The 12,973-nt window shown below is 41.7% G+C and overlaps 1 protein-coding gene across 1 annotated transcript in view; it reads right to left on the bottom strand.

The window, feature by feature from the left end:
* Positions 1-8,295: 8,295 nt before the first annotated feature.
* The window catches only part of KIF21A (kinesin family member 21A), a 91,751-nt gene continuing 87,073 nt past the window's right edge, over positions 8,296-12,973 (bottom strand). Inside the window, exons 35-37 of the mRNA XM_075727761.1 lie at positions 12,574-12,744; positions 10,429-10,628; positions 8,296-8,389 (exon numbers count right to left, since the gene is read on the bottom strand). Coding sequence (XP_075583876.1) covers positions 8,296-8,389; positions 10,429-10,628; positions 12,574-12,744 — 465 coding nt within the window. The remainder of the gene's footprint in view (positions 8,390-10,428; positions 10,629-12,573; positions 12,745-12,973) is intronic.

Raw genomic sequence — 12,973 nt, 5'->3', positions numbered from 1 at the left:
ACACAGACCCAAGCAACAGGCTGTGAGGAAACAGCGCTTGCCCCATCACTCTGAATTTCTGCAAAAAGCAATGTTAATGACACCTGATACTCACAGCACCGTGCCGGTGCTTTTCCTCTTGATCCTGAAGTGCGAGGAGTTCTCTGCAAACTCCACGTCGTAGCTGGCCTCCTCGGCAGCAACCCCGGGGGAGTCGATCTTCAGTGGGACTTCAAAGCGCTGCCTGTTGGGGTCGTAGAGCTGAAGCAAGGCAAGGAGGCGGCAGGTTAGCTCATTCATTAGCATGCATTGCTTTGGGTAACCGATCCCCTCCCTCCCAAAATACTCACCCTGAACCGGAGTCTGTCCCTTGTCTGGAACTCCACTTCCAAGACAACCGGGGAAATGTCATTTCCGAAGAGGGACAAAGACTGGCGCTTGTCCAGCGTTACCCTGCAGCAGAAACACGCACTGCCACCCACTGCCACCCACTGCCGCCGCTCGTGCCTGTGAGCACCCGGGCACGCTGCAGGGAACAACTCAGATATTCTACCCCAGCTCTTTAAAAATGAATCATTAACTTATCAAGAGAAATAATCTCTGAGGTTATCTTAGGCTTTCCTTGCCGTTACTGGATAACAAAGGCGCTCCTGAAGCAAGGAGACCTCATGGTCTACCGGGACGCAGCTCCCAGGGTGGGAGGGAGCGCCCTGCACCAGTGCCTGGTTTCCTCACCAGCGGCACAGTGTGAGCGCAGGACCCCACCTCTGCGTCCCTTACACACGGTGAAGCACGTCCCTTCTCCTCCTCGTCGCAAGCTGCGCACGTGGTAGCAAAGCAGCTTGGGGAAGGTCTCCGGCGAGCTGCCCCCGGGGCGGCAGTAGCGGTCGCCGTGCAGTGCCGGACTGCAGCACCGAAAGAGTCGCACGGGCTTACCTCCAGCCTTTGGCTGTCCTCTGGGTGCTCCCGCCCAGGGAGTAGCCGTAGGGGCTGTCCTTGGGGAAGAAGCACCAGGGAGCGTTGGCCACGTCGCTGGGGCACCAGGCGCAGCCCCGCGCCTCGCAGGCCTCCCGGGACGCACCCGGCTGGGGGTGGCAGTCGACACGCTTCTGCACGGCCCCGGCGCACTGCCCGTCCTGCCCTGAGCCGAGGCACCTGCCTAGGGCTGCACCCGGGGAAGAAGCAGTCAGAGCAGCAGGCAACCATGTTAAACAAAAACCCACAATGCAAGGCTCTTTATTTATCTTCTTTTGTTGTGTTTTTTCCCTACCTGGGGGCTAATACACGTGTTTCTTTTGACCCAGATGACGGCAGAGCAGCATGCCTGCTCGTGACCAAGACAAGAGCAACCAGCTTCTTTTACAAGCCGAGGCAGTAGGTCTGTGTTGTTCAGTGCTCAGAGCTGCTGGTGTTCAGCTGAAGCGCAACTCACTTGAAATACTCATGGGAAGTTAAATAGCAGGCTAATGAAAGCGCTGGAGAGGCGCGAGCGCAACACTGCAGGCTCAGCTGAACAGGAGGTGTACTTCAGTAAGGGCTAAAACTGTTACAGATGTTGAAATGCTACATTTTCTGTATACTTATTGTCTCGTTTTATACACAGAGGTTATCTATATAAATATAGATACAAATACATGAAATCAGCATGCACCTGTATGATATACATAAATATAAACATACCAATTACATATATGTGTTAGGCTTCATTTCTATATCGTATGACTATTACATCTATGTAGTATTACTAGTTTGTGTTCATACAGGTATGGTTATGAGCAAAGGGAAAATGTCAGCAGCAAAAGAAAAGGCAGAAATTAGTCATTCGCAGAATCGTCCTGACAAAAACCTCTTTAAGGTGCTAAATCTTTTCCTTTCTGCAGCTGCAGGTCGAGCCCTGTGGTTCCCCCGCATGGCACAAGCCTCCTGAGAGCAGGGGGACTGTGAGACCGGCTCCCTGCTGTGCCGACAAAATGCTCTGTTATCAAATATTCTTAGAGAGAGCAGGCGTACCGCAGGCAGCATCCTTATTTTGAAGTTAACTTATGTCATTTTAGTCATTACAGCAATGTTCAAAGATTAAATCTACTTGAAAGATAATTGCTCTTTTCCATAAAATGACTAACACCTCTGCTTTAATTTTTTTTTTCTTTTTTTAATGCAGACTGTTGTGTGCTTGAAAGCTTAAAACGTGATTGCTGATGCAGTCTGGGCTTCTCCAAATAAAGAACTTCACAAGCAGATGTGCACAAGCAATAATTATACAGACTGGGAAAATTTACCGAATAAAACTGTAGATTCACTAGAAAATGCCATCATGCTGTGATGCCAGAGTTGATTTCCAAGTAGGGGATGGGAATGCAGAAAAGCAGGAGCTGAGTGCCATCTACATTTATCTTTTGAGAAAGCTCTCGTCCCTGCTTTGATGCAGGAGCATCTGACGCTCAGGTCGATGCCCCCGGGATGGGCAGCAGAGCTCGCTCCTCCTTGGCACAAGGCCTTGCATCACCTTCTCGAGGCAGGGATTAACGGGTAAAATCCTGTTGACCTTCGCCAGCTGCCAGACAGGCAGGCTTGGCTTCCACCTTTGCTTTCTGGGGTGGGAAGTTATGCCCCACAGGCTGGCTGCTTTCTGTCCAGCATTCACCCCCCTAAATTCTGATCCCCTTTTTCATCCAAAGCATGATAGGAGTATGAACATCCCTCTGCAATCCCTAAATTATTTCTTCTTGGAACAGAAGTCAGAGAGGACTCATCAATGGTTTAAGGAAACACCGAAGACTCTTGGCCCTTGCCTTTTCATACTCTGTCCCTGATGAAGATGTGGGAAGCACACACAGATTGCAAGTCCCATGGAAATAACTGCCATGCCCTTGCACCACTGTGCACCAAGTACTTCTGCTTATTGAGGGAGAGCTGAAAGGATTTCAAAGGCTTTCTGCAGCCCTCTGGACTCTGAGGTCCTTTAAACTTGCAACCACTGAGGCTAAACAAATGAGATATATATATATATATATAGTCATTCGCAGCACCTATACCAAGCACCACCTCTGCAGTCAATGCATGGCTTCTGCGTCCAGCAGCTTTGCACTGCTGTGCCTTGCACATTTGAGTTAAACACCTTGGCAGACAAAGCACAAAATAGAGTAAACCTGCCACATTTCATTTAGTTTGGGGTTTTTTTTCTAATGGGAGTGAAATGCAGCGTCAGTGTTTTTGTGGCTGAAATCAAAGGATATGACTGAACATACTACAGCGTGCTGTTAACTTGGTGCCATTTTACATAGCATAGGCTCATGGGAGGCTTGTCAACTCAGTTGTATAATAAAATACTTTCAAAATACTTGTCCTGGTTTCGGCTGGGATAGAGTTAATTTTCTTCCCAGTAGCAGGCATAGTGCTGTGTTTTGGATTTAGTAGGAGAAGAATGTTGATAACACACTGATGTTTTAGTTGTTGCTAAGTACTGCTTATGCTAGTCAAGGACTTCTCAGCTTCCCATGCTCTGCCAGGTGCACAAGAAGCTGGGAGGGGGCACAGCCAGAATAGTTGAACCAAACTGGCCAAAGGGCTATTCCATACCATATGGCGTCATGCTCAGTATAGAAACTGGGGGGGGTTGGCTGGGGAGCAGCAATCGCTGCTCGGGAACTGTCTGGGTATCGGTCGGTGGGTGGTGAGCAATTGCATTGTGCATCACTTGCTTTGTATATTATTATTGTTATTATCATTATTATATTGTTATTATTATCATTACTATTTTACTTTCTTTCAATTATTAAAGTGTTCTTGTCTCAACCCAGGAGTGTTTCTTACTCTTACTCCTCCGATTCTCTCCCCCATCCCACCAGGGTAGGGGGAGTGAGCGAGCGGCTGCGTGGTGCTGAGTTAGAATCATAGAATCATAGAATCATCTAGGTTGGAAAAGACCTTTAAGATCATCCAGTCCAACCATTAACCTACACTACCAAGCCCACTCTAGACTAATCAAGGGTAGACCAGACTAAACCATATCCCGAAGTGCCACATCTACCCGTTTTTTAAACGCCTCCAGGGATGGTGACTCCACCACCCCTCTGGGCAGCCTGTTCCAATGCCTGACCACCCTTTCCGTAAAGAAATTTTTCCTAATTTCCAGTCTAAATCTCCCCTGGCACAGCTTAAGCCCATTTCCTCTTGTCCTATCGCTAGTTGCTGGCTGGGGCTAAACCACGACATACTTCATAAGAAGGATATTGTGAATGAAAAAGCTAGTTCAAGGGGAAAAAAAATTGCCCCAGTAGGAGCCAAGAAATTTTTAATCCCGCCCCCCCCCCCCGCCCCCATCAACGTGAAGCTTAAATTTTCCAGCAAATTTTGAAAACAAGCACTTACAGGTACGAGCAGCTGAACAAGGCTGCAACCTCATTCATCCCTTGTTCCTGGATTTACTTCTATTACATTACAAATGGGATAGTAGCAAGTGAGAAGATGCAATTTTCCTTCCCTACTTTTTAAAAACATTTTTATTTTAAAATCCCCACGTCATTTTCACCGCATTTGTGGCCCATGTTTGTAAATGTACATAGAAGATGAAATACAAACGAGCTGTTGAATTTAGCAATAGCTATGGCTACTTACTGCTTTTCACGATAATTTCCATGGGAACAGAAGCTAAAGAGAAGTAGTTTGAACGATATAGGTGAAAAATCACCCACTGATTTTTAAAAACCCCAACTTCAGTATTGTGAAGTTAGGTTAGAAAACGCTGCAATAAGGCATAAGCAAGGAATTAAAATAATACCACAGGCCTTTTAATTTAATAACATCAGTCTTTACATTTTGGGTTCATCCATACGTTTCAAAGGCATTTGCTGTGAGGTTCCCTCTTCCTTTATCTAACAACATAATAAGATGTATTCCGCCTTTATTAGACTCTGAACCGAATTAACCATGGTATACCGTGGTAAAAATTACAGCAAACAAACTAGTAATGCACAGGGTAGCTTTCAGCAGCTGAACAGTCCCACTGACTCCAGCGCGTCTGTGCTGGTGCCCAAGAGCCGAATACATTGGTGGACCGGGCTGTATTTCTAAACAAGCCAGCCCTGTTCTCTTCCCCACAAGGTCACCTCAGGTGGAGTTAAAGCCATGCTTTTTCCACGTAAAAAGATGACCTCCCCTAATAACTCTTCTGTTTCTATCACATTTATATCTTGCTTTTGAAGCCTATGACAAAATACAAATGCCATCCATTTACCTGCTAGCACAACGGCCAAGAAACACAGGCTCCTGATCCTCTCCATGGTTGAACGTTGATTTCTGCAGGCAGCATGGAACCTTTTATCCAAGGCAGGGGAACGATAAGCACTTGTTCCGATACGTAATAAGAAACATTGCAAATATTTTTTCAGTATTCTTATCTTACATGAAATATAATTATAACACATGACCTTGGCCATATTTAAGAATGTATCTAAGCAGATAAGATGGGATGTAGTTACTAATTTGTCCACAAACTTTGCTTGACTTCTGAATTCCAACTTTGAGAGAGAACGATTTTCCCATGACTTCTTAGAATACTTAAGAAATTAACTTTTCAGAGAGTACCTTAATTTTTTTTTAAACAAACATATTCAGACAACTGGAGTCCAGTGCTTACCTTTTTCTGATTTCATATTATCTTTTGTCACATATGTAGCTTTTTAGTACAAATGAAAATTTTGGAGAAAAACAAACAGTTGAAGAATTCTCCATTAAAACAAGACACTGATATAGTGACCTTTACAAAATGACAATTTTCTTCCAATTACTTGATGGCAAGAACCATCAGAGTAAAGCTGTGTTCTATGGTAAGATCTAGTTTAGGTGGAATGTCTTCCTGGAGGGAGAAAGAAAAAAAAAAGAATCTTTCTATACACACATTATCTAAGTTATATTGGTGCCTATCAGAAAATATCTTTATAAAACAAAACGCCTGTGTTGTCAAGCATCACCAGAGAGAAGCATCTGCAATTCAGACTGCTGCCACGACAGCCCCTCACCATCTGGTCTGTTAAAGCAGGTAATCATTTCCTAGGTTTCTAAGGACTTTTGTCCTGCAGTTGCAAAACACAATATTCATATGAATACATACACACACACTAAAAAAACCCCACAGCTACCCAGGTTTCCCAGATGACAGCCATGAGTGTTCAGCTCCACAACCAGGGGTCACCAAGCTGTTGGCATCATTTGTGTAGCGTGGCACCGTGGGTGGCCTTTACTCACTGGGCCAGGTGGAACAGGGACCCTCCACCAGGCACACAAAGCCCCTCACATGAGTCTTGCACACAAATCCACTCTCCATTGGGAGTTTTGCTCAAAGTTGTGATATGGTCCCAAACCTTTTGTGTGCATACCCCTTGAGTAGTCTAAAAGCACGATAGACAAACACTAATTGGTATTGCTGCTGTTTATTTTAACTAACCTATCATAGAATCATTTAGGTTGGAAAAGACCTTTAAGATCATCCAGTCCAACCACTAACCAACATTACCAAGTTCACCACTAAACCAGTTAAGGGTAGAGCAGCAATTTCATGTTTCCTGGCTTGGTGGCTGTATTATTTATAATGAAAGTAAAAACTAGGAATCATTAAGATTGGAAAGGACCTCTAAGATCATCAGTCCAATCATCAACCCAACATTGTTCCTTAACAATATGTATCATTACTGGTTTCTGGAAAAACGTGGAATAAATCAGTAACCTCAAATTGCAAGCAGTATGTATTTTCATCTCCCATCTCCTTTCAAACTGAGCCGAGAAAGAAATAATTCCTCTAAGATGAGTAAGAGCCATCAGAACTTTTCTTTATTTGACAGACCATATGTAATAAGGTAAGAACTGTCATCTCTTAGGAACAGGAGCTATCTGCTTCATTTTAAGTCTGCACTCTATTTAGTATGAGGGAATCCTACTAGGGTTCCTAAGTACTATTGAAACATAAATCATGGCCAACAAGAACACAGACATAGGATACCAGAACAACCTATGGGCTATATTACTCAGCAAGCTATTCTACTGCATTGTGTAAAATTGTGCATTTTATATTTGGGGCCTTTGCAAGGGAAGTGAATTTTTTTTATAAGGAAGTATGATGAAAAAGGCAAAGAGAAGTAGTTCACATTCACATCTTTATTTAAGTGTTACCTACATAAGCTATAATTTACAGACTGATATTTTCTGGGGGGAAAAAAAAAAAACCAACCAAAAAAACCTCAATATCCAAACACTGTATGTGAATCTACATAGATTTTTAAAATTTGCAGAATTTACAAATTAATATTCAGAGCAGTTGGGTAAATTATACATCCTCCCTCAATATCCACACTCTAAGAGCTTTAAAAGTCATACAGGCACAAGATAAGGTATTTTCTTTGTACAACCATCTATTTACATAGCTTTTTCCAATACACGTGGTTCAGTTCTCAAAGTAACTGCCAAGGTTTGCAAAACAGTGTATTTAAAATACATTTAGCAGCATATAAAATTAGATAAAAAGGAAAGATATTTTGCTTTAAAAAAGAAAATGTGAGATGATAGAAACAAATCCATAAGAAAAATAGATTAAGATATATTTCTGTTATGACATTAAGAACACCTAGTCATTACAGAATGTAGGCAAAACACTAATAAAACATACCAATTTATGAGCATTTGAGTTCTAGTCCTGAGCACAGAGTATACATAGCTGCACAACTTTGGTCAACAAGGATTATATGCTAATATTAACACAAATCATATGGCATTCACTGTTAGCAGGATACAGCCATGTCACATAGATGTGTCATTAACAGCTTCTTCCCATCTTTTATTCACTCCACTTTCCTAACAACAGTGTAAGTGACCTTTAGAACCTTGAAACAACACCTGTCGTAATCAAAGGCTTATTACTGGGACTTTGTCATTCCCCTGCTACCCTAAAATGCAAACCAACTGATCATACTTGTGAGTGAAATACAGCAGAGCACTTTTGTTACATATTCCAGGTTATAATTTTGAGATGGTCATTAGAGAAGACGGATTTCCAGTTAACTTTAACTGCAAGTGTTACAGATGCACACAAATTCAGCCATAATATATAGACATATATATGTGACCATTGAGACACAAGGATCTTACCAAGAGGTTATTTTTTTCTTAAATACAGTACATATTTTAAGGACAGCAGGTCTAAGTAGAAGAGTTCACTCTTATATTTCAGTTCATTCCAGTCATCAGTGTTTACCTAATAAGCATGCAGCAAACTGCATAGAGTGCACCTTAAACTCATCAATATATTAATTTATCCCCATCATTTCAATTACTGGCAAGATCTTCACTTGCATCTCCTGTATCTGAGCTCTGTCCATCTATTACATTTCGAGCTTTCCAGATCCTCACAGTCCGGTCACTGAAAAACAAATCAAAGTGGTATTAGAGCTATGTTATTAAATTGGGGAGGGAGAGAGACTGGGGTAGGGAGCAGGTGGGGAGGGCAGGGCAGCTTTCGTAAAAGCTCGCGTGTCTTATTCAGAAAGGCATTGTTGGCAAAATAAGATTTCCTTAATGGATATGCAAGGGTCATTCCACCTCCAGGAGACTTTGCAATCTAAGATGTACAACATTTAAGATTCCCTAACCTTATCACAGCACTAGCTACTACTTTTAACCATCTAGGCAAGTATAAAGATTATATGTCTAAGGAAAGTAACAGTACTCTGCTATTACTTTTTTTTTTTTTTTAAATACAGCTAATGGTAATAGGTTTGAGTAGACTGACATCAGAGAAGATCTTCCATCATGAAACTATTTGCAACTCAGCAGACCACAAGCGAACAGGCAGTGCACTGCAGAATTAGAGAGACAGACCCAATAGGACAAGACTACTGACTGCCATTAAAAAAGTGTGAAAGGTTAAAGGTTAAAGGTTAAAATCAAACAGGACCTGAAATGTGCTGCATTTGCACAAGAAGTGTCAGTCTATAATAAGAAAAAGGTAAAAAAAAGGACAGAACCACAAGACAATACAAAGTCCTAAAATCCCCCCCAAAAACCCAAAACTGTTTGCCAGGTGCTGGAAAGTGTATACTAGTGAGCTGGTGTTCAGAAACTCAGGAGAGGCAAGCTATAATTCTGTACTTTTGACAACAATCACAATTTACACAATTTTAAAGTATATGTAAGTAAAGTATCACATGGAATGTGATAACACTCTATTATAATAATTAAAAAATAAAATACTTAGTCTTGTTAAATGGCAATTTATCCTGCACAAAAGAAGCAGAAGTTATGAATTTCTCATAAACCTTGACTTACGTGACTAGCAAACATTGACTCATGTATTCCTTATAACTCCACTCAAAAAAAGCCAGGAGGCAGCAGTCAGGACAGACTGTATCACAGTATAGAGGTTCTCCAACTTGAGCCTTCATTTCACTGTAAATTGTCAGGAATACCCTAAGTTCTGTAGACCTTCACCTCAAAGTTACAAGTGCCAAAAGGCTCGGATTTTCTCTCACTAGTAATAAAGAATAAATTTCAGGTGCATGTATGTTCTAAACTTCTTAATAATCTTTAGGCAAACAGAGACATAAGCTTTGACGTCTCTACCCCTATCTATCAATGCTTAAACATAAAAATTGGCCAAACACGAAACTTGGCAACTTTGAAATCCTGCTTTGACTCAAAGACCTGCTTTCAATTCAGAAAGTCAGAAGCTTCCACAATTGGCCCTAGAAGGTAACACAACAGCTTTCACAGCTCCTGTGCTCAGACTATGCCACTAAGTGGGCTCTGCTGCTGTCTCCTGCACTTTCTCCAGAATGAGATATTTTTCTTGGTCAAGTCCCCTGAGGTTTCAGGTACTAAATTTGCTCAATTTTACTGAGGAAGCAAATATTCAAATCAAGGTGTTTAAAGGACAGTAGGATGGCTTGCAAAGCTTCTGCTATACACCAGCACTTAAAAGCAAGCAAACAAACAAAAACAAACCAAAAAACCCCCCGCTTTTAGAAAAATTCCCACAGGTCAGGAATCAGGCCTAGCAATAAATAGCCCAGCTGTAGAGACAAGTTGGTAAAGTCCTCAACTATTGCCAAATCCTCCCTGCCATCCTCTAGATCCGTGGTCTCCAAACTTTTTTGATCATGCACCCCTCTCCCTAAAAAATTTTTGAGGGCACACCCCCATATGTATTTATTAATTTATAAATTACATACATGTACTACTGAAGTTCTAATATTTTCTTCCCATGCCCCAATGGATCATGTTGTGCATCCCCTGCGGTGCATGCACCCCACTTTGGAGATCACTGCGGTAGATTATTAGCATTTAGGGGTATGGACCAGGTCTTCCCATGCTTGCTATGAAGTGACTTACATGACTGAAGATCTCCTAAATGCATTTGCATGGACAGAACTCTAGCAGGAGCCATGGAAAAGAAAAACTCACTCTGCTGCTGTGAAAATCTGGCTCGAGTTGGTGCAGATTGCATTTATAGGGCTGTCGTGTCCCTTCATCTCCCCAATGGGTGCGAAGGTGTCCACATTCCAGAGCTTGAGGATGCCTCCTCTGCAGCCACTGAGCAGAACCGGAGCACCAGGTACCAGGCCAAGAGCACACACCCAGTCTTTATGAGCATTAGGAACTTGCTGAAAAAGAGAAGGCAGGCAAGTCTCACAGGGCTGCAAAGACTTCTAGAGAAATGAGTGCAGAAACGGAAGAATCCCAAGTTCTAAGCCCATTTCCTGTCCTGCAGTAGATTTGCTACATGACTGGGTATATCCCAGCCCTGTGGCTTCTCCTCCTTTAGAGCAAGGAGGATGCTATTTCTGTGAGGCTACTTCTATACCACAAGTTTGTTTCTCTTTGTGAAATAGTACAGCAAAACAAGAAAAATATCCAATATGTACAACTGACCTGATGTGGAACAGAAATTAATTTAGGGTAATGCTAAATCTGCATATGTTCAAATGCATATTTGAATGCAGTATTTGAACATATGGTCTCTGTATATGTTTCAAGTTTGTCTGTAAAAGTCATAAAACACATAAAAAGAAAATCCAAAATACTGCTCAAAAAATAAACCAGGGAGACAGAAACTGTTTCTATATTTGCCTTCCTCCTTTCTTCTCTTCGCATTACACAATATAAATGGATTTTGTGATGTAGCACTTAAGAAAAATACATTAATTCTTTGTTGAGGAAGGACACTAGCATTTTACTGCTACTTCAGAAAGCAAAATGCTGCACAGATCAGCTGAGAACAACATCCAATTGATATCAACACTGGGGAAATAATAGCCCAAGTTTGCTGTCTTTTAAGGGGACCAAGAGTGGCTCTTCTCCATCTCAGTTGGGTAGGAACTGCTTTGGTTTGCTGCCTTTCTCATATTAAGGAGCACATTCAGCTTTCTAGGATCATCTTGGCATTTTATCTGTCATATACACTGCTATCACAACACTGGTGGTCTGGTCCTGCAGCACTTCATGAAATTGGGGAGGGATATTCTTATAAATCTTAATTTTGTCACAGAAGCATTTTGTGGCTTGGGTTGTATAGCACCAAATGAAGTAGATGATGTCTGAATTCTTTTGAATAGCATGTTTGTTAGGTGTTTTTTATCAATTATAGAGGACCAACCTTGTTTAACACACGTATGCCAAACCAGGACCTCTGTTGAAATATCATTTATACTTTAAAGCAGTTCAGCTCTGTTTTCAGGGTGGGTTCCCCCCCCCGCCTCCCCCCCCCATCTAAAACAGTCAAGTGTACACAACAACAGGGGTTGCAACAATAGAAATTCTGACTGGATATGGGAGAGGGGGAGAAATTCATACAAGAGTAGTTTAAGGATTGCAATAGGTCACATAGAGCAGCTGCTCTATCTGTGATTTTGGAGATTTTGAAAACTCAGCTGGGCAAGGTCTTGAGTAACCAGACCTAACTACAGAGTTGGCCTTCTTCCCCCCCAGTAAAAACTTAGAGCAAATATGTTCTAACAGCAAACAGGTTATTATGTGTGTGTTGTATACATTACATAACATATGCATTCTATAACAAGACAAATGGAGATCTAAGGAGTAAGCTTTTTAGAAAAAAGACTGGATGGAGCAAGGTAGGTTGTAAACCCTCTTCACAGGAAAATATTCTGTAGCTTGATCTAAAAGCATTGTTCGTCAGTAATGAGTTCCCAGTCCAAAATTTACCAACTTGACAATGACATGGATGATATCCAATGGCTCCTATCATAGAGGAGGCAAGTGCTGCCTTCATTCCAAAGCAAAAAAACCCCACCAAACCCCACATACTCAGAGCTAAACTAGAGGGCTAACCACTTCATCAGAATTTCCTGATGCTACATACACTGAACAGAAAAGCAACTGCATTGCTAGTGTAAAGATCAAGTACATTATCAATTTCTTTCTTAGTCAGTGCTCTGTGTCTTCCCTATTAAAAACTTCAGTATCTAAGTGAATAGTCATTGTATGAGCCTGAATATTTACACAGCCTGAAAACAGTTCTACAGCATGACTATCACATTAGCCACGTGATTTGCATGACTATCACATTAGCTGTGTGATTTTTTCCATTACCTGAAGAAGGTCTTTTTGAGCCAAATCCCATTTCTTAATTCCATTATCTCTGGATCCACTAAAAAGGTTGTCTCCCATAATAGCAAGGGCTTCAATACCATCATAATGAGGAGGTTCAAAATTGTGTGTAGGACTTACACTTCCAAGAGCCCCTTCAGTCACATCGAACATCTAAAATAAATAAATTATTAAATACGTTAAGCAAAATTATCTGCCCTCTAACCAGCTTGGAAGACATTGCAGTGAATAACTTGAGGGGAAAATTTGGAAAGCCTTATTACTGGCCACTGTATCTTGATGTATATTTGACAGAATTTATCTACCCGAACAACTCCTTTCTCCTCTTCTACCTCTTGCCTGAAGCAGGAACACTTCACTAACTTCAGAGAAGACTGCTCTA

This window comes from Pelecanus crispus, chromosome 1 (assembly GCF_030463565.1).
Source record: "Pelecanus crispus isolate bPelCri1 chromosome 1, bPelCri1.pri, whole genome shotgun sequence".
NCBI lineage: Eukaryota > Metazoa > Chordata > Aves > Pelecaniformes > Pelecanidae > Pelecanus > Pelecanus crispus.
Note: the sequence above shows the minus strand (reverse complement) of the source record. Positions and strands in the feature narration are given on the sequence as shown.